At 43.9% G+C, this 22,178-nt stretch overlaps 1 protein-coding gene across 1 annotated transcript in view; it reads left to right on the top strand.

Moving 5' to 3' along the window:
• The window catches only part of ME3 (malic enzyme 3), a 163,747-nt gene that overhangs the window by 141,227 nt on the left and 342 nt on the right, over positions 1-22,178 (top strand). The window contains exons 7-13 of the mRNA XM_040964089.1: positions 587-696; positions 14,003-14,100; positions 14,363-14,476; positions 16,265-16,370; positions 16,967-17,109; positions 17,685-17,858; positions 20,825-20,923. Coding sequence (XP_040820023.1) covers positions 587-696; positions 14,003-14,100; positions 14,363-14,476; positions 16,265-16,370; positions 16,967-17,109; positions 17,685-17,858; positions 20,825-20,923 — 844 coding nt within the window. The remainder of the gene's footprint in view (positions 1-586; positions 697-14,002; positions 14,101-14,362; positions 14,477-16,264; positions 16,371-16,966; positions 17,110-17,684; positions 17,859-20,824; positions 20,924-22,178) is intronic.

Genomic DNA, 22,178 nt, shown 5'->3' with positions numbered 1-22,178 from the left:
ACACTCTTGAGTTGAGTTCTAGGCTCCTGGCTTGTACTTGCCCCAGCCTAGCCCTCATTTGGCAATGAGCAGAGCAGCCAAAGAGGAAGCTCTCTCTCTCTCTCTCCCTCTCTCTCTCTCTCTCATCTTTCTCTCTCCCTCTGCGTTTCAAAATAAATACTAATTTTACAAACAGGATAAGAATAGAAAGAAGCCTGCAGAGCACAGATAGCCTGTTGGGTTCATGGAGGACCACAAGCTACACAGAGAGCAGGCCCATCTCAGTACTCTCAGAACTGCTGGCTCTTCCATGGCAACCCCAACAGCTACAAGTCACATTGGATACAGTGGTGGGGGGGACTTAGCTGACCACCAAACCAAGTGTCCTCTACTTTCTCCTTTCCCTGTCCTTACCCATGACAGGTAGGCAGAACTCCAAGACTAGGAATCCAAGAGCCAAACGGCTGTCCAAAAAAAAAAAAAAAAAAAAAACCACATGAGGAAGCCATGCTATACCTCCCCACTCCCACTGCGGGCTGAGATCTGCCAGGGACCTGCCTGGGAGACACAATCATGCATTTTCTCTCTCCCCTCCTCCACCCAATAGATTTGGAATAAATTGCCTCATCCAGTTTGAAGACTTTGCCAATGCCAACGCTTTCCGCCTGCTCAACAAATACCGCAACAAGTACTGCATGTTCAATGATGACATCCAAGGTAAGTTTCCACCCACCTGGCAAAGCCTGAAGACTAATGCCTTTTCATGAGACTCATCTGCTTGCCAAAGTGGGGGAGGGGTTCCACCTCTTGGCTGGCTTGCTGCTAGCAGCTGTTGAAGAAAGAACATTAAACTTGGATTCAGCCTCCACTTGTCTAATTCTTAGATTTGGGACTTTAGCAAATGCTTTAACTTTGCTAAGCCTCAGGATCCTAATCTACAAAATGGAGATCATTATTACTGCCTTGGAGGTAGGTAAGAATTTTGTGATTTGATATATGTAGGAAATTCAAAACAATATTTTCTTGTTTGAACTTGAACGAGCCACTTCTCTGACTATAGTTTTATTATCTACTCAGTGGAAAGGTTATTACCACCTTGAAAGAATATTATGAAAATTCAGAGTGAATACACTCATAAAGCAAGCATTAGTGCAATAGGACAGTCCCTCATAAGGAGTTATATTTCCATCAGTCTGTTATTTAAGTGTGCCCTGACATTGGTGATACAGACATTGTCAGAGTCCATCATCCCATTGTCCAGATATGTCCAACAGTTTCACTGGGAGTCCATCTTTAATTTGAAAATCAGTCAGGTGGTGTGAATTGGAGGAGGGGAATACCAAACCTTAAGGAATTGTATCATAAAAATCAAAATTAAAATATAAAAGCAAAAAATTCTTACTAAATTGTGTAGAATTCTCCCCTAAATTAAATGACTTATTGCATATAAATGTTTTATTCATCACCAAAAATTACAGTAAAACTAGGTTACTTACAAAAAAAAATAAAAAAGAAAATACTAGTGCATAGGATTCATCAGACCAAAGCATTAATTGCTGTAAAAATGGCCTTGCACAACCATAACATACTTTAGGGTCTTCTCAACACAGCTATACCTCTGGTTAAGAGTTAGGACAATTCCTGTCCTCTATCATGGCTGAAATGTGCACTGTTGAAAAGGATAACCTTCAAAGACATCAGCACCAGGGACAAAGACTACTTCAAAAGCCAATATGCAAATGAGCTTTGAGCCTACTAATTAGGCCTCCAATGAAGACACCTACATCTCTATTAGAGTACCTAGGCTTTAGTCCCAATTCCAGTTCTTGATTCCAGCTTCCTATAGTACAAACTCTGGGAGACAGCAGGGATGGCTCAAGTCACTGGAATCCTGCCATCCACGTATGAGTTCCTGGCTCCTAGTTTTATCCTGGTTCAGTCCCACTAATTTGGGTGTTTGGGAAGCCAATCATTGGACAGTGTCCTTTCTCTCTCTCTCTCTCTCACACACACACACACATACACACACACATCTGCGTGTGTGTTAGGGGGCAGAGGGGAGGATTATTGTGTCTATAACTCTTTGCTGCTCAAATGTAAAAAACAGAATGTTAATCCCAGGCGAAGCATCTCCACTTGGCCACCCATCCACCAGAGCCCAGAACTAGCTAAAGGCATTTACTTTCTGCCATGGCGGTGCCAGGATCAGAAGGTGGAATGGTGAGTGGCCTCTCAGAGATTATCTCAGCTGATTCAGGAATTTTGAATAAGGAGCATTTTGAGTTTGAGTTACTCTGAGTATTTTGTAGCTTTCCAGAGACACCATGATGAGTCCACATAGATTATTATTTACAAATGAAGTTGCACAAACAAAATCATTTAAAACAAAAGAGCTTTATAAGATAAAGGAAATGAGCACACTCAGTCCCTGTCCTTGGGGCCCAAAGAGCAACCACATTCTCACTTTACAATGATTCCTCTAGAGCTCCAATGGAGTCGCAAAACATCATCAAGTGAATCAGGGACAAACTCAAGAAGATTCAAACCCAGACAACACAGCTAACATTTAAACATGAAGATTTATAATGTAGGCACTGTTTTAAGCACTTGGCATGTTTAATACTATGAGATAATGGGTTCCTCTGTCTTATGATTGAATAAACTGAGGCACAGAGAGAGTGAGTAACTTACATAATCACTGAGTGTAGAGATTTGAGTTCCAGTATTTAGACTTCGAATTCCAAGTTTTTTTTTTTTTTTTTTTACCACTCACCATACTATACCGATATCTGAGACCCATACAAAATCAAGTGCTTTTTCTTTTCCTTGTGGTCCACATCATAGGAAATAAGAAATGTGATCAATGATATTTTGGTATTTGTCATGGATGATCAAAAGGTAGGGTAGCACAGCTGTAGCACATTTAGACAATGAAGTTCAAAATACAAGACTCCAGTATCTGAAGCCTGGTATCCAGAGAGAAGGGAAGACCCTCAGCTTTTCTACTTCCCCCCCTTTATCCTGATGGCTGAGTATTGGGCAGGCCTGGGCTAGGACAGCCACAGATCACCCAGACTGCCCATGCAGCTGACTCTGCACAGAGTAGTGTTGTCCTGGAGGACTGGCTGGAGGAGGGAAGTGTGCTGTCATCTGCTCACAGTCAGCTGCATGGGCAGACTTGTGCCTGTGGCTCTGCAGGAAGCACCTGCCAGTTAGCCCCTGACCAGTTCCCCTGCCACATCACACACCTATGAATCAGTAGCAGGATGTCCTCCCCGACTCCTTCCTGGGCTACCAAGGCCAGAGTGGAAGTGGAAAACAAGCTTATGTGGGCGGCACACCTGGGGCACATGCTCCAGATGTAGAAACACAGATAGCCCCACGTGCATGCATCCCCCACAGACCCCACACAAGGACACACCAGGTCCAGGGGGTCTCCCCCAACATTGCTGCCAGAGTGGGCCTCTAAGATGAAAACCCTCTTATCATGACAGCCTATTCTCTTTTCCTGAAAAAAAAAAAAAAGGCTTCAGGAGTCTCTTTTCTACCTCCTGAAAATCTCTTTAACCCCCATGACCTCTTGACCAGTTGCTTCTCTCTGTGTATGAACATGCTGCTCCCACTTTGCCATCATCTTAGCCTGCAAAAGTCCTGCTCACCCCCAACAGGCAACCTGAGCATCTCCTATCCAGGAATGGGGCACATCAGCATCTGCTCCTCAGTCTTCCTGGAGTATCTGCCCAGGTGTATCCCAAAGGGGTACTGCCTGTATTGTGTTGTCTCCCACTCAAGGAGGTAATAAGAAGCTTCCAAGTAGGAATTTACTTCATTCGTTCTTGTTCCCCAGTTTCCAAAGCGCATTACACACTTTATAAGTGAAGAATGAATGAATTGACATCTATACAAAGTGACATTCACAAAAACTCAGTCACCCATTCATGTGGATGCATCTACACTGGACACCTGCCCCTGTGAATTCATTCGTTTAAATTAATATTTTTAGTACTACCTAAAGATCCTCCAGGCAAAATCAGATAAGATAATCTTCCAGGTCCCACAGAAAATGAAGGGGAAATATCCCATTTTCATGTTGTTTCCCAGAAACAACATGAAAGTCATGAATCTAGAAGTCACATGTAGATCTCATATATAGTTCTGGAACGGCAGAAACTCTGTCATGTCATCCAGCGTTTGCCCTGCGCAGCCTGATGACCAGGTGGAGTGGGCCTGGAGAAGCTTCACCTAGAGGATCCTTCCAGAAGGACTTGCTGCCCCAGCAGATGGCAGCACCTCTGCTACAGAGACCTGCCTAGTCCATAGTCCTCCCCTGCCAGGGCTGAGGGAAGATAAAGGCTCCATGGTTTTGGCCCCTGGGTGAGGTTTGGGGGTTTCCACTGCAGCCAACCCCTGACCCCACCCAATCCAACTTCCTTCCCCTCTTTTCCATGAGGACACATCTTAAAAACATCCTGAGCATGTCATCAGATCTCAGAATATGCTTCCCAGGAGACCCAAATTATGCCAACGAGTAGCACTACCTCAGGGCTGAAGAGGGGTTGCATTAATTCTACCTCACAAGTTTCTGACAGTGCTTCACAGTCCCTCATAAGGGGCAGTGTTGTCCTGTGTCACTGCTGAGGAAACAGAAATACAAGGGTTGAAGGCTCACTCGAGATCACCCAACCAGACAGACACCAAGACCCGTCATTTCTGACTGGGAATTCTCTGCTCTCTGTGTGACGCTGGGCTACTATTACTCATGTGTGTAGCGGGTGATGGAACAGGTCTTCCCATCACGCTAAGGGTCAGATTTTACACCCTGCCTGAGGGTAGATGTCAGTGTTCCCGTACCCTTCTGCTGTTCTCCTCCTCTCCTCCCCATCACTATTATTCCCTCCTCTGAAAATGGCTGTAGCTTTCAGAGCTGACAGCAAGGCCCAAGGAAGGAAAGGGCCATCCATGATCACGGGCTGGTTAGTGATGGACCCAGGACCAGAAGCCTGTGGTGTGCATTCTCACAGATAAGTGGGTGGTCCCAGCTCACTAAAGACAGTGAGGAATCTCATGACCAAGACGTCAACACAGGAGATGCACTCATGCTAACTTCAAAGTAAGGAGAAATGAAACAGAAATTGTAGAGCAGTGCTCAAAAATAGGAGAGCACTCTGTGAAGAGAAGCGATGAGAGTTGTGCATGAAGCAGAGAGTGAAGGATGACAAAGAGGAGAAATGAATAAGCCATGAGGATGAGCAGTGAAATGCAGAAACCAAAGCCACACTGGTGTGAGAGCTGAGACAAGCCCTGGCCACTCAGAATGACCTGGAGACATATGCAAAACCTGCCTGAAAGTCACAGCTGCAAGACAGCCCAGCGGCCCTTTGAAAATGAGACTAAGGCAGTGCCACCGGCTCTGAACACCAGCCCAGCTGCACACCCTCTCCAAAAAGGAGGACATCACTGATATTCTCAGGGACCCCATTCAATCAAGCTCCCTGATTACAGGTCATGGGCTGGAGCTGCGAGGAGCCCGGTTGCACATTAAGGGAACTGCCTCTTAGGCAACCCTACTGCACTTCCCACCTCAGAATCATGGCGCCCATAGGGCTGGGCCCCTGGAACCTCAGCACTGGAAGGCAGAAGAGCTCCCCAAGGCTTCCAATTGTTTACTCAGTTCCTCACCCTAGCTCAGAGCCACAGAAGCCTCTTCTGGGGCCAGTCAGGTCCTTGCTGGGCAGAGCTGCCAATGAACTGACTCATCACTGGCTGCCAATGAAATGAATCATCACAGGAATTTTGGAAAAGGCAGAGGCTCAGGTGACTTTGTTATTTCAGCTGGGGTCAGGCATGCCTCTGAGGGCTCTTAGGCAAGGAAAAACAGACACAGAAGGGAAAGGCAATGGGAGTGGTAATACAAGGGGCCAGGCCAGTATTGTCTTTGGGAGACAGACTTGCAGATGCCAGGACCAGGATGCTGCCAGCTTGGTGACTGATATGACCCCAAACCTTTAACTGAAGGCTAACCAACCATTGAGCCTGGAGACAGGTGTCTCGACTTCCAAGAATCCTGCACATCCCTTCCCCACAATCACCTGGACCAGTACTGCCCCCAGTTCTGACACCTCCTAGGGCCAGATAGCTTGTCAAGTTGCCTGTGTGGTGTGTTCAGCCACTGTCACCCCCTATATATTTTTTAATATTTATTTATTTATTCATTTATTTATTTTTAATGGAAAGTCAGATTTAGAGCCATGGATGGGATTCTCAGATGTGGAACACACCCCTGAACCATAACTTCAGTGGGTGAGTGAAAGGGGACAGGTAGGAAGGTAGGTGGGAGAGGCCCAGCCCTGGAAACTTCACCTAGCTGCTTTGTGCTGTTTACAAAACACCAAGGGTTGTTTCCAGCTCTCAGGAAGCTATTGCCCCCTTGATCACTCCTTGCCCTTCAGCACCATGCTAAGTCCCTGCTTCTCGCCCTGTGAAAGGGTCCCTTAACTCTTTCTGGCCCCCAGAGTTGTCCCTCTTGCTAAGTCCTGTATTTCAAAGCTGCTCTTTATTCTGAGGGCTATGCCCAGCCTTGAAGCTCACCAGGGTCTTCTGAATCTGAACCCATATTGCGTCTTAGTCTGTGTTGTAACTTAGCCTGTTTCAACCATTGCAAGCCAAAACCCTAGAGAATCCCAGAAGTTCATGAAGCTCTCTCCCTCTGGTTCCTTCCCAATGCCTGATTCTGCCTTCTCTGGGGGTCAGGAACTGCCTCCAGAAAATCCAAGGGCTCTAGAAAAGTCCCTCATGATATAGAAATAAAGATACAGTCGCCTCAGCGTGGTGCCCAATGAGTGGAACCTGAATGAGCTTTTGTGCTGACAACTGAGGCTTTGTACATCCACATACAGGCACAGGGAAGGCCCTGAGCAGGCGTTCAAAAACCACTAAAGAAAAAATGGTAACAGCTGCTGACAACTGGGTGTAGGTGATCCTTGTGGGTCAAAGAAACAGGGCTGGCCTTGGGAGAGAGGCTGTGCAGTCCTGCTGGGGCCAGGCCGTCTAAACCACTTTGGCCAAGCCCTCTCCAAGCCTAACTCTTCCCCTCCTTCTTGCTGCCTGGGTCAGCAGTGTGACCTTTACCTGATAAAGCAGTAAATTCTTTCCCTTTGCCCTGATAATCTGTTACTCAATATGAAATTTCTGTGACACTGTCATATGTCACTATTAAAAGCAGAGACTACCTTTTCAGCTTGTCCTTTTGTGTTATTTCCTGAACCTACAACCTCAAGTTCTCAGTCTACAGGAAATATAATTCTGGAAAACTCCCTCTGCAAAATAAAACTTGTTTTCCTTTAATTGTAAATGGCAATAACTGGTCAGCTGCCTGTGACGTTAATGATGGAGATGACAACGTTATTTGCCAAGCTTTATAATTGGAACCTAAAACTGCTGTTCTTCCTGCTTTTCCGTTCTACTTTTTGGTTAGTCAGGATAGCTTGCCACCTCAGAATGGCGTCCAAGGAGGGTCCCAGGAGGGAGAACAGGAAGCAGGAGCAAGTGGAGGGCCCAATGAGTATGACATTTCAGGAGCCAAGTGCAAGAAGAGTTCCCCAAAGGAAGTCATGTGCATGGCTCAGGGGGAAGGATGACAAGTGGCCACTGGATTTGACAAGGGAGAGGCATGTCATGTCAACAGGCTGAATTTTAGGGAGACTGAAAAGAAATGAAAGCAGTGATTTTCATCTCTTTACGATTTTTGATATAAAGGGCAGTAAGGAATAACATGGTAACCATATGGGAGCCAGGGACATCTTTGCAAGTATGGAAACCTCACCATATGGGAATTGCACACACACACACACACACACACACACACACACACACACCTACCTACGAGAATGATGCAATTAAAAAGGGGAAATTGAGGGTGTGTAAAATGGGAAGAAAAATAGCAATAGGAATTTTTTGAGAAGAAAAATTGGGGGATCTAGTACCCAAGTGGAAGTGGCTTTAGATGGGAGCAAGACCAGTTTCATGGGTGCCAACAGGAGCAAGGACATGAATAGAAGCCAAAGGTTGGAAGACTTGATGGTGAGAGGATTCCGATGTTCTCTCCTGACGGTTTCTATGTCCTTTGAGCCTCACTTTCCTCTAGAAAGATAACATAGCAGTGGGTACATAATAGTACCTACTTCAGACTAGTTGTAAAGAGTTAAATGAAAAATAAAATGCAAGTAGGCACATAACTCAAGCCCAAGCTCATAGTGAGAGTGCTCAACAAGTAGCAGCTGCCCGCATATGCTTTTAGGGAAATTTGAAACTCTGTCCTATCAGATTTTCCATTGTTTTGTGTTTCCCACCTCTTCCAACTGAACACTGATGCTCACTGCTCAGTTTTAACTTTTGTCTGCCTCCATTACCACCCATTAGTTCCAACCCAGTAAAATTTCATAGTGCCTCGTCTGCTGCCTTCGGCTGCAGTCAGAAGAGGCTTCCTGAGCTGTACAGACCATGAAGGGGATGAAGGGGTGGAAGCTATGTCCCAAGTTTCCCTGCTCCGGTTCCAATTGGGTGACTGACTAGAGTGAGCCTTCATCTCCCTTCCTCTTTTTGCTTCTTGGTTTGTCTGTACAATAATGGAGATTCTTGATTTCCATTTCTCATTCAATTCTGAATTTCTATAGGTAAGCCCAGTTATACAACCCTTGTGTCCTAACTCCTAAAAATACTTGACACCCAAAAGCACAAATTCGTCTAGTGTTGTGTCCTTGGGAACGATAATGATGAAGTATCTTTACCGCCATCTAGTGGCGTATGCTTCTCACAGTCCTGAAACTGACAGAATACTGCATCTACAGAGGTCATTATTAGTTTTGAGTGTCTCAAACTTGAACAGGCACACAGATCATCTGGAGATCTTTAACAGTACAGGTTTTGAGGTACACGCCTAAGAGCTATAGAATTGACGTGAAGAGTCAAAGAAGTGGCAAGCAAGTACCAAAATAACTAGGTTTTTGTGAAAAGAAATGAAGAAAGGATATTTGGAGATTAGAAGGACGTTACACAATACAATTCTAACCACCTCTTTATTTCAATTTTTAAAAGTTTTATTTTTTACTTGAAATCCAGGGTTACAGCAGAAGAGCGAGAGAGAGGCATCATCCCTCTATGGGATCACTCCACAAATGGTTGTGCTAGCCAAAGTTGGCCCTGTCTGAAGCCAGGAACCAAGGAGCTTCTGGGTCTCCCACATGGATGCAGAGGCCTAAGTACTTGATAATCCCCTGCTATTAGTAGAGTGCCGGATCAGAAGTAGAGCAGCCAGATATACTAGCACCCGTATGGGATGCATAGTATGCATAGCAGAGCAGGCGGAATAGGATTCCGGCACTGCAGTCAAAAGATTAGCATGCTGTGCCACTGTGCCAGCTCTTCCTTGCCACCTCTTTAAGTGATTTCAGTAATCATTTAAACTGTTTCTGATGCTTTTCTTGGTGTTAGTTTGGAGTTTCTGTGGAAGCTGTTCAGAGCTGAGGTTGGCCATGATATACATTAGAAAGGAAGAACATACAAGGAAAGAAGGGATAATTAATGATCCATGAGAGAAACAGGCAGTGCATCACAGTAGCAACTGATTTGCTGCATCTTTTATTACTATTATTGGAAAAGGGGAGACAGAGAAAGAGCTGTCCTCCACTGTTTCACTCCCCAAATGGCCGCAACAGCAGGATCTGAGCCAATCTGAAGCTAGGAGCAGGAGTTTCTTCCATGTCTTCCACATGGGTGCAGGGTCCCAAAGCTTTGGGCCATCCTCCGCTATTTTCCTAGGTCACAAACAGGGAACTGGATCATAAGTGGAGCAGCTGGGACACAAACAAGAAACCATATGGGATTGTGCACTTCAAGGTGGAAGATTAGCCAGTTAAGAAAATGCACTGACCCCTTGGGCTGAGTTTTAAAGGAATAAATCATGAGCTTTAACAGGCTTCTACAGAATGTGGAAGCATAATGGGAAAAAATGCATAAATATAAATGTGTGGTGTGCCTAAATAGCCATGACTAGCACAATGAGCACACAGATTGCATGGGGAGACATGACACTGCAAAGGTCTGTGGGTACTAACACTATGAGGGTACAGCAGAACCTTGTGGAATAGAATTGAAGGATAGGGTTATCTGTGAAGAGAAAAATAGAAATTCAGGCATGCTATGAATTCTCCAAAAACTTTACAAAGATCCATCATGTGTGTTTCTATATATAAACAAAAAAAAACAAAGATGTTAATAGTGACTTCTTCCTAACAGTCATCACACTTGCAATCGCTTAATAGCCTTTTCCTTTATAAAAAGGAATGCACCTGATCCTTTCTGTAACCAGAGCGTCCTCAGTACTCGAGCCTGGCTCATATGCAATGCTGAGTAACTACATGAATCTGAAAATTTCCAATAATGGCAGGGAGCATGTTTGATTCATCTCTGTCCTCCACCATGCCTGACATGCTGCCTGTCAGGCAGTAGGCTGTTAGTAAACACACACTCTGGGAACCCTCAGTCCAGGGCTCCCAGCCCTGCCTTTGCATCCTATTGACAGTTCATGGCCACAACTGCACAATACAGCACTGGAGTGTAACAAGAACACATTCATTACTGAGGACATAAGAGAATAGCACTCTGAGCAGTAATACACACAGTAATACCCACACTAGCTAATGTACTTAATTAGCAATAATGACATTAGTCATTTCTTACATATTCAAGCTATTTCCAGTGATTCTTTATTATAAATATCACTATCATAAATACCCTTATTCATATGTTTTGGATGTTCTCCATATAAATTCCCAGAAGCAGAAATGAGGTCAAAGGGAAAAAACATTTTATGTATTTGTTCTATATTGGGATATAGTTTTCAAAAAAATAACTGTAGATCTTGCAATGTAAGGAATTCTTACTTTCCACTGTTTCCTAATAGCCCTGGATAACATCAGTTTTCTTTAATTTGTGCAGTTTCATAATCTACAAACCGTCCCAGTATAATGTCCTTGGTTTTGGCTGTCCTGGAGGCACTAGTGTGCCAATTGTGATGATCATAAACTCTGTATCAGTCATGACCTGCAGTTGCCTTCACAGAGGATGACAGGTCATGGGAACAAAGAAAACAGGAAGAAGAGGGGCTGCCAGCTGGGTGCTTTTGGTGTCTCTGAGGTGTGTACCGCAAGGTTGGCCTTAGAAGCAAACTACTGTTTGGCAAAAGAAGCAAGGCTGTGGGAATATTGGATTTAACAAAAACAAAATGCAGGGTTCCCTATTAACTTTACATTTTAAATATATAACAGGTAAGTTGTGGAATATTCATATTGCATGAGACATACTTACATTAAAATGATTGGTAACTATCTAAAATTCAAATCTCATTAAGTGTTGTACACTGAATCTACCAATCCTGCTAGTTTGGGGGATGCTAGAAAAAAAAAAGCACTTTCCCCTTCGTGTGGTTTTTCAGTCACTCTGTAGCATCACCTTTTCGAAGAATTTGGCATAGAGCCAGTTGGCAAATGAGAAGAGGCTTGTAGACCACGGAATGTAAAGAATGGACTTGAAACAGGCACAATTACTCAAAAATTGCCACAATCAGTCCATTTGGTTTTTCGACATTCATGCACACAGTTCTAAATATTTATACTCCAAGACATTAAAAATCAACCTCAACAAAATGTCATTATCTTTCACATAAGAGAAGACATTTTCACTTTCTCCCTGCAGTAGAGGGAGATTTAATCATTTCTGGAATACAGCCATGCTACCTGTCTCTCAGAGGGATTAGCTACTCTCAACAATTCAGATAGCCACATCCGAAAATTCTGCTGTGTAAAGACTAAGGTGCAGAATTAATCTTCAACAAAACTAACACAAAATAACAAGAAAGAAAAGGGAAAACAAACTGTCCCCACAATAAAAAGCAGTAACAAAGGAAAAAAATTCACACATGTATTGCTGCTACACTCTTCATTTCCATACCTAGTCATGAGAACACAGTCTATACTTATAAATTTCTTCCTCACAGTTGAAGTTTTCTTATCTTGACATAGGAATTAAGCTGGATAATGTTTTTTTCCAGGACGGTGTCCCACACCTTTATTTTGGAAGGATCTGAATGCTTTGTAGTCTCATTTTCCTTAGCTGTATCAGCATTCATGAACACAGAGTATGGAAGTAGTAAGACAATCACCTGGGCTCCACATATAGTTCCCCCTGCTCCCAATTTACCCTTAGGTTATTAAGACAAATCACCACAGCCAGGAAAGTAAGCCTTTGCCTACCGGCTTAGTGCCATACGGAGTCCTAAATGGCCAAGTGGCAGTTTCCCATTCAATAGAATCATATTGTAAATGCTAATGGAAGCATTTCCTTTTTGGAGACAAGCCTCTAATCCAGGAGAGAACAAAGTTGAAAAAATGGGCAATAATAGGTTGAAATGATGAGGGGAGCCCATCCCATTTCTATGCTCTCTCTCCCATAATTTTCATGTCATATATTCTGTCTCTAGAAGAATAATACAATGTATTCTAAACTTTGTTTACTAAGTCAAATATATGCTGCATTTTTAATTTTTTGAAGACTTATTTTTACTAGAAAGTCAAATATACGGAGAGGAAGAGAGACAGAAAGAAAGATCTTCCATCTGATGATTCGCTCCCCCAAGTGACTGCAATGGCTGGAGCTGAACCGTCTGAAACCAGGAGCCAGGAGCTTCTTCCAGGTCCCCCATGTGGGTGCAGGGTCCCAAGGCTTTAGACTGCGCTGGACTGCTTTCCCAGGCCACAAGCAGGGAGCCGGATGGGAAGTGGGACTGCTGAGGTTAGAACTGGCACCCAGATGGCATCCCGGTGTTTGCAAGGCAAGGACTTCAGCCACTACGCTACCATGCCTGGCCCTATGCTGCATTTTTTTAAAGACAGAATTTTTCATTTCCATAGAGTGCCGCCTTGATTCAGTCTTAGATAAATCTTTAGTGAGCTCTTCTACTTATTTATTAGGTCAGTTGCCCCTGGGTGAGGGCTGTGTATTGAAACCAGTGAATTTGTGAGCATGAGCCCATTGCTTCACTTCTCTTACTGTAAAATTAGCTGCTTGTTTAAAAGTCCTGCAGTCTGGAATAGATCTGGATGATGAATAGGCATTCCAAGCACCCACACAGGTACTACAGACCAAGAGGCGCACAAATCCAGAAAATATCTATTCCAGTGAGGAATATCTTTTCTGCCTATAATAGAAAGAAGCCAATGTATTTCTTCTGCCACAATGTGCCCAGGCCATCCAGAGATTGGCACCATAGCCATTTTATTGTTATTATTAAGAATCTATTCCATTATAAACCATAATGCTGAGGGAAATGAGCCAATCCCCAAAGGTTAGATACCACATGTTTGCCATAATCTAAGATGAAATGATGTCAATATGAAAAATAGTACCTGTAAAATGTAATATTATCTCAACCTCAAACAGCCTATCTCATATACAATAAGATATTGTGAAGTAACCAACGAACCAACAATCAGTGTGATTCAGACTGCTTATGATCTACATCAAAGAACTGTAAAACCTAATATACTTTTAATACCCTATGTTATTCTGCAATGGGGCGGGAGAGAAATCTTCCATCTGTCTAGAATGTGTGAGGAAGATGTGAGGTACAGCCTACCAGGATAATAATTGGTGACTCATAGTCAACAGACTCGAATCAGCATTAGACAATAGTTAAACTACAAAGACATCTAGGGGAATCAGGAGTGATCCTGACAACCTCTTAACAGGAGGAGGGGACCTCAGAGTGGAGCAGGGGGACAGGAGGAGGCTTGTGTCCCAACCCTGAAGACTCCCGGATCCTCACCAAGGACTATCAGTACAAGCGCCAAGGACACAGCTAAGGAAAGTTTCCTTCACAAGTCTCAAGTGTGGGTAACTGTTCTGAGAATCTTCTCTTGGATCTTGGGGACAAGTGACCAGGGGTTGATCACAGTTTATTATGTTGCAGGTACAGCATCTGTTGCTGTGGCAGGGATCCTAGCTGCTCTGCGAATCACCAAGAACAAGCTCTCTAATCATGTCTTTGTTTTCCAAGGTGCGGGTGAGGTAGGTGCCATCAGTAGTTTTCTATTGCTGCCCCAGGAGAATAAGAAGGAGTCTAGGAGTATCAACGAGGGATAAGTTTTGTTCTGTGGAGAGGAAGAATTCCTGGGTCGCAGAATGTGGGTGTCTCAAAAACAAGGACTCAAGTGGGCCTCCTAGAAGTAGGAGATTAAAGAAAAGAATGGTCTCTTACATTTAGCCTCTGATAAAATGCTGCACAGCCATTTGTCTTGTTTCTGAATGTCCTCTTTATGATATCTTCCAGGCAGCCATGGGCATCGCACATCTCCTTGTGATGGCCCTAGAGAAAGAAGGAGTATCCAAGGCAGAAGCCACAAGAAAGATCTGGATGGTGGACTCCAAGGGGTTGATAGTCAAGGTACTGCCAAGGGATCCCTGGGGGTTTCCTGACACCTATAGCTCCCACAAGATGGACTGGATGAAGGCTCCAAGGGGAAAACCATTCAGACAAAGTAGAGAAAAAGCAGGCATTGGCCTAACTCCCAAAGCACAAATCCAACCCAAAATAACTAATTGCTCCTGAACAGAAGTTTTGAACCAGCACGTATGTGTGTGTGTGTGTGCCTCCTCTCAGTCTTATTTCCCACCACTTCCTGCCTCACAATACACTCCACATTGAATCATAGTTCTTCAAAAGTTTTAAGCTCTGTTTTTTAAGATTTATTTATTTATTCATTCATTTACTTGGAAGATGGACGAGCAGAGAAAGAAATAGGGAGACACAGAGACCTTCCATCCTCTGTTTCACTCCCTAAATGTTTATAATAGCCAGGGCAGAGGCAGGCCAAAGCCAGGAACTGCTTACAGGTCTCTCACCTGGGTTCAAGAGCCCAAGCACTTGGGCACCCTCTGCTGCTTTTTCAGGTGCATTAGCAAGGAGAGAGATTGGAAGTAACACAGCTGGGACACAGACTGGTGTTCATTTGGGAAGCTGGCATTACAGGTGGCATCTTAGTCTGTCGTGCCACAATACCAGCCTTCTCTCCCATATCTTTGCATATTTTGCTCTCCTACGTGAAATGCACTTTCTTCCTCCTTGTGCCTACTCCAAATCCTCAACCCCTTCCCAGTTTCCTCCTTATCTTCTTTTAAAATTTTTTGATTGGTTCTTTGTTTTTTAGTTTCAGAATGGTGATATATTCATAACACAAAAATTACGAGGTAGGAATATAAAGAGTTTCCTATATACCTCTCACCACATTTCTCCCATTAACATCTCATAATGATATCTGTTACAATTAATGAACCCATTATTATTTTTTTTCTGTCTGCTAATTAAAAGCAAATGTTACCTCCTCAAAGAAGCTTTCTCTGTGTATCTGAATCACAATTTGTTTCCTACGTCTACTCCCTTGGGACTTTATTCAGCGTGCCATGCTTTAATTGTCAAAATTCCGGTAACATAGGAAGTTAGACAGATAAAACACAATAGCAGATGGGAACAGAGAAGCACATGGGGTAACTAACGAAGAGTAGCAGAAGCTGACTCCACAAGGGTACATACTACTGCCACAAAGAACGTGGACCCAGATTCCTCTCCGTAGTCCACTCCATTCTAGAGCACAGGTTGCCAGAAGTGTGACTGTTCAGTTCTGCCCATGTTTCAACATCATTTTCTCCATCCCATGGATCTCACCTCTAACCAAGAAGCTCTCAAATCTGACATTTCATTCTGGTTCACATGAAGCCATTGAGGAGTTATCAGAAACATTTGTATCTATTTACCAACACAAGCTAATCTGCCACCTACTGACTTCTATTTGTATAATGGAAAGAATCTAGAGTAGAGCTGTTTGGGCATAGCTGGCCATTCTGAGCCTGTCCTGGATCTCAATTTAGTATTTCACAGAAAGGTTATGGCTTTTGTAAAACACATTCAAATTATATCGGACTTCCCATCCTTCAATCAAACTTGGTACCAGATTGGAATAAAGAAGTGCGCACACGCACACACACATCTCTGTGGTTTCACCTTAGGTTTTACCAAGAAATCTGACCCAAAGGATAGACTCTAAGGCTTCTGATCTTTTAAGACCAAGACAGGGGTCACATCAGAGAATGTTCTTGGTGTCTCCAAGTGCATCCGTGCCCTGGCCCACCAGGCCATCATCACTATAGCTTTTTCATGCTCCTTCTTTTCCCACAGGGACGAAGCCACCTCAACCATGAGAAGGAGATGTTTGCCCAAGACCATCCTGAAGTGAACTCTCTAGAGGAGGTGGTGAGGCTGGTGAAGCCTACAGCCATCATAGGTAGGAACTAGAAGATAACCCATTGTCCAGATTGCTTAACCTTTAACTTCCAGATGGAGAGACTGGGGCTCAGCGCATGGAAACACAGCTCTGTTCCCTGAGCCCTGTCCAATTCAGTGCCACAAACTTCTGATAAGAGATGAGTTTATAAAAACCATAGAAATAAGGAACCAAAAAAAAAAAAAAAGATACAAGGCACCAGGCACCAGGGTTGGGTCTTGGTGGTGCAGAATTACATAGCGCAATGGAGGAACCCAGGGCAAGTCTCCAACCAGAATATGTCAAGCATTCTTCCCCAAAGACAAACTGTGGCATATCTCTTCAAACTGGGAGAGCAGGCCACACTCAACATCAATGCCCTGAATACTTTCCAAGATGGCAAGGAACTAAAAAGAGTCAGTAGTCCCTTTGGAATGAACAAGACATCTCAGCTCACATAAGAATGCCCTATCCCCTTGTGCTCCTTCAGTCCTTACAACAGATAACATCCCCAACATCCCTGAATTGTTGATAGTGCACTTGGTTCCTTCATGCTGGAGAGGAATGGGCTGTTGGTGAAGAGCAGGCATCCCCACTACCCGCCCTTTTCCCTGTAGGTGTTGCTGCCATCGCAGGAGCCTTCACGGAGCAGATTCTGAGGGACATGGCCTCCTTCCACGAGCGCCCTATCATCTTTGCCCTGAGCAACCCCACCAGCAAGGCCGAGTGCACAGCTGAGAAGTGCTACCGGGTCACTGAGGTCAGAGGGGAGTCTTTCCTTCCCCTGGCTGAAAGGATACAATAGCAATAACTATGAGTAACACTATAAGACTGAAAAACAAATCCGCATATCACTAATGAGAAAATTGATGTTCAGAATAATTAAGTAACTTATCCCAAAGTTAATGAGGAATGGAACTGGCCCCAAACTCAGGTCTGATTCCAAAACCCAAGCTCTCAGTATTATGCTATACTGTCAGGGTTTCCACTAAATACATAGATCTTTGACCAGAATCCGGGGCCTGAGGCACCTGTAGGCTCTAAGCCACTTTCATTCCTGAAATGTCCTCAGTTGACCCTCCCAAGAGGTGACATATGAAAAAGATATCAAGAACTCCATCAGCATCTAGCACTTTCTTGATTCTCAGTAACTCTGGTGGAGGCTAGACTGGTTTGGTCAAATAAACAAGCATACTCTGAGTGCCTGCCATGTTCTCAAAACAATACTGTCAGTTGGGTGGGTGGCGCCAACATTTGGGAGACAGGGCTGGACAACCATTACTTCCACAAAAGCCAGGCTCTAAGATCCCTCTCTGGTTTCCTTCCTGCCTCCAGGGCCGAGGAATTTTTGCCAGTGGTAGTCCTTTTAAGAGCGTGACTCTGGAGGATGGCAAGACCTTCATTCCTGGGCAGGGAAATAACGCCTATGTCTTCCCTGGAGTGGCACTGGGAGTCATTGCTGGTGGGATCCGGCACATTCCAGATGAGATCTTCCTCCTGACAGCAGAGGTATTACTGTCCCTGCTCCTTCACACATTTCTAGTGAGGCCTGCGTATCAACACCTGGTCTCACACAGGCACCCTTCTTATTCCACTTCTACTTACTTGCCGCTGAGCCTGACAGCAGATCCCCAAAGTACTTGAACCCCAAACATCTTGTAAGATCACTTTGAGGATTGGCCTTCTTTCTCATAACTTGCAAGTTATTTCTTTTTTAGGATATATGGAGAATAGTTTAGGGTAGTTGGCAGAAGATACTGATGGATAAGGGACATACTTCATACTGCTTCCTGCCTCCCAGCAGTGCCACTTGAATGCTTAGACAGAGGGGGATGTCATTAAACCACCTGAAACTAGTTGCTTATGGACCATGACAGGCTGTAGCTTCTTCCAGCCACAGGCTGTGGCCTCCTCACTAGAGTAACTGTTCATAATAAGCCCCACCAGGACAGCGTTCTGTAAGACAGCAGTGGGGTGCATGCCTGGTTTTGCTGATGTGATCTTGAGCAACCAGTATGGGGCTGTAGGGATATATTAGTTCCAAACGTCTAATTAGAAAAATCTCCCAGAAGGGTTTTGTGTATTTTTGTTAAAGCTGGACCTGACAGTGAAAGAATTCATTACGAATTACAGCAGTTTGGCATAGTCAAGACACCACTTGGGATATTCGTGTGTTGATGTGTATGTATTCTAGTCCTATCTACACTCCTGACTCCAATTTCCCTCAAAGACACACCCTGCGAGGAAGCAGGTGATGTCTCAGCTATATGAGTCCCTGCAACATGCCAGGGAAACCTGGATTCAATCGCTGACTCCTGGCTTCAGCCTGGCCCGGTCATTGGGAGCATTTGGGAAATCAGTCACTGAATGGGAGATCCCTGTAGGTCTCTTTGTCTCTATGCCTTTCAAATAAAAGCATTTTGTTATTAAAAAGGAAACAATGATAGCTCACATTCATAATAATGGTTATTACTGACATTATTAAATGCTTACTGAGTACCATGCACACGACATTTATTCTCATTCAAGAAATCAAGAAGTAATAATTTCTCTTTGGGGAGATTAAGCTGATCATAGCTATATACAAATGTTTAACAGATTTATACCCAACAAGTTCAAAGACTTTCCCAGGGCTTCTAGCTTCTTTCTCCTTTGCAGAGCATGAAATCAATCAGACATGGGATTGGCATACATGTCTCCCAGTCTGGATTCACTTCTGTGAGTCCCACAGAAGACTGCCTCCTGTCCCAGGTCCCTTCTTACCACGTCTGGTCTATGAACACTGACTTCACAATATTCCCAATTAATGTCTCCTGAAGGCATTCCAGCCACCTCCAGTGCACCCCCATTATGACTTTGTCCACAGCCCACTATCCTTGTTTCCTGAAATATTCTGTGTTAGCATATCTTCTCATTAACATGATAGGTATTCCTGCCTTATGACTGTAGACAGAGCTGTTTGAAATCCCCACTAGATAGGAAGAATCACCTCCTGCTTAGAGTCAGCAGAACAAATTTTCCTATTGTGCCTGCACATTGTTTCTGAACCCTTCCTGTGTAACTCCATGCGACACCCACCTGCCCACACCCCAGTGCTGTGGATTAGTTCATCTCCATCATTTTTCAAGTAATGCCCATTAACTACAGAGGAACCCCTCCTCTGCCTACTTATTAAGCACTTTTGTGTGACTTCTTGGGCCTTATAGGATAATGTCCAATTCCTTCCCATGACTCCAACACAAGGCACTGCATCACCAGCCTTCTTTTCCTCTCTAGCCTCACTTTTAGCCTCTCCACACCATCAGGCCAACCCATGTGCTGCTTTCAGTCTTGCATTTACACTCCATCTTGTTCTCTCACCTCCACACTTGTGTATGCTATTCTCTTTCATCTTTTTAAGTCATTTGTACTTCATTCTTCAGCTATTAGTCTATGATACTTCTGGGAAACCTTTCCTGTACATGGAAGACAGGACCTGCCTTTTTATGCTTTTACATCCCCATCTCCCCACATTCACTCTCTGTTTATAATTACTATTGCATATTGTCCACTGACACCAGTTCCCATGAGGCAAAAGACAATGGCTTCTTCAAAGCTCTTAGCAAAGATCCCACTATACCACAGAGCTCAGTAAATGCTTGAACTAATGAATGGAAAGGACAGAAGAGAACGTAGTATGAAGACAGAAGGGAGGAGGCTTCCACTTACTTAATGACTGCCAACTCTGATGCAAGACCAGCTTTTATACCTCTTCACTTCTAGTTCACACCATTCTCAGCTTCCCCCGGGGTTTAAAATGGACACCAGACTACTTGAGAGCAGACGCAGAGACTACATATGAAAGAGGCTGATGTGCAAGGCTGGCTGAGCCCCAGTCCCTGAGGCTAGGAATGAGGCTTGACCCTCAGAAACAGACTCTGCACCTGAGAGAAGCTGTGGGAATTTCCCTCCCCGGAGTGTTCCTGTGGGGTTTATTCAGATAAGCCCATCAGATACATCCACTTAGAGGAGGACAGTCCTTTCTTGGACTGGAATTAGGGCTGGAAAGGAGAGCTCAAGGAGCCCTGAAGACAGAAAACATCACTTTTGCGGTTACCTTGGAAGGTTCCAAGCATGTAAAGAAGGCTATAACCCAGAAAGAAAGGGATACAGGGAACCTGGTGTAACAGGTTAAACCAGTCAAAAGGAGGCCCATAATCTTTGCTTTGTAGTCCACGAATGTATTGATTTTGATCTTGGTGCTTTTCCTTTAGAATGTTGTTTCAAACATAAGCTAGTTTCATGGTACAGAAAGAGTGTATCCTTGCTCACACCAAAGCATTACACTCTCCTCAGGCTGTAAGATGGCAAAGTCGGGACAATGAGGTTTGGCTATTCCTTTGAGGCCGATTGTTTAGAAACATTAGAGGTGATGGGTTGGACTTGTTCTGGGAAGGCATTAACTTGTTCTTTTTGCTGTTTTTTTTTTTCCCTAGCAAATTGCCCAGGAGGTTTCTGAGCACCATCTATCCCAAGGGAGATTGTACCCACCTCTCAGCACCATCCGAGATGTGTCTCTGAGAATTGCTATCAAAGTAAGAGGCAACCTAACCCTGCATTGTGGGTAGTGAGGCTCCACCCTCTCTGACCTTAGAGCAGTAAGGGGCTGGCAACTGTGGAGATATGCTCAGCTCCAGGGGTTGTACTGAACACGACCCAAAGACTGGATGGTAGACTCCTACCTCCAATTTGAGCCCTGCCCTCCAACACCCACCAGACCAGATCCATGAAAGCATCTGGATTTCAAATAAAACATTAGGCAAAACATCACCAAAATCCATGGGCTGGAATGTGTATAGATATGCTTTAGTCAATCAAAAGTGTCCATTCATAAGACCAGTATTATTAGCACAGTATCGAGGGAAAGCCTAGGGTTTGGAGAATCAGATCTGATAATCAATAGCACCAACTTTGGTCCAATTACTTAATTTCCTTTTAAGCCTCAGTTTCTTTCTTTTCTAAAGGAGCCAGCAACTCTCCTCTCCCAGAGTACTGGTAAAAGAGTAATGAGAAATGTGTGGCTGTCTGGCCAGAGTATATGGTCATTCTTCCCCTTTCTCCCATAATGGCTGGGTCATGGGATGATCAGGTTCATGGAACAGTCCAGACTCTAGAATTATGTAGAGATGACGGATCTTTTTAAGAACCAAGATGTGGTACAATAAATACTAACCCAACACTGATAACTGTTGAAACTAGATAATGAATACATAAGGGTTTATTTTGTTAGTGTGAATATTTTACATTTCTGTAATAACTTTGTAATTTCAGAAAATGCATTGTACAATTGCACACTCCTATGAATTGTCCAGAGCCAGATTAAGAATTAGCGCTCAACATCAACTGCTCAGGTCATAGTGCAGCTTTGCACTATGTTCCTTCCTTTTGCACAGGTTCCTTCCTTTTGGGGATTTTTACATTCATGCTTTTCTAAAGCTGAGTCTAACACTCAGAGAACATTGCCCTGAGACTGCTCATTCAATCTAACTCATACCCAGGAGAGGAAAAAGAAAATAACAGTTACTAAATCCTTTCATATGTTACCCAATTATATCTCTCATCACTCCTGTGCAAAGTTTTATTAATCTTGGTTTACAAGTGAGGAAACTAAAGCTTGACAAGGATAACATCACCACTGAGGACCCACAGTAGTTGGAAACAGGTCAAACTTAGGTTAAAACCTCCTGACCCTGGCCCAGTTTATATTTCTCTGTGCCATCACTGCTTATAAAGTCAGAAATCTTAAAATCCCTCCAATCCATTGGCTTTGGTGGCCACAACTCATGAGAC

The sequence above is a fragment of the Ochotona curzoniae genome, unplaced genomic scaffold, assembly GCF_017591425.1.
Source record: "Ochotona curzoniae isolate NIBS_2020 unplaced genomic scaffold, NIBS_Ocur_1.0 scaffold_3223, whole genome shotgun sequence".
Classification (NCBI taxonomy): domain Eukaryota; kingdom Metazoa; phylum Chordata; class Mammalia; order Lagomorpha; family Ochotonidae; genus Ochotona; species Ochotona curzoniae.
Note: the sequence above shows the minus strand (reverse complement) of the source record. Positions and strands in the feature narration are given on the sequence as shown.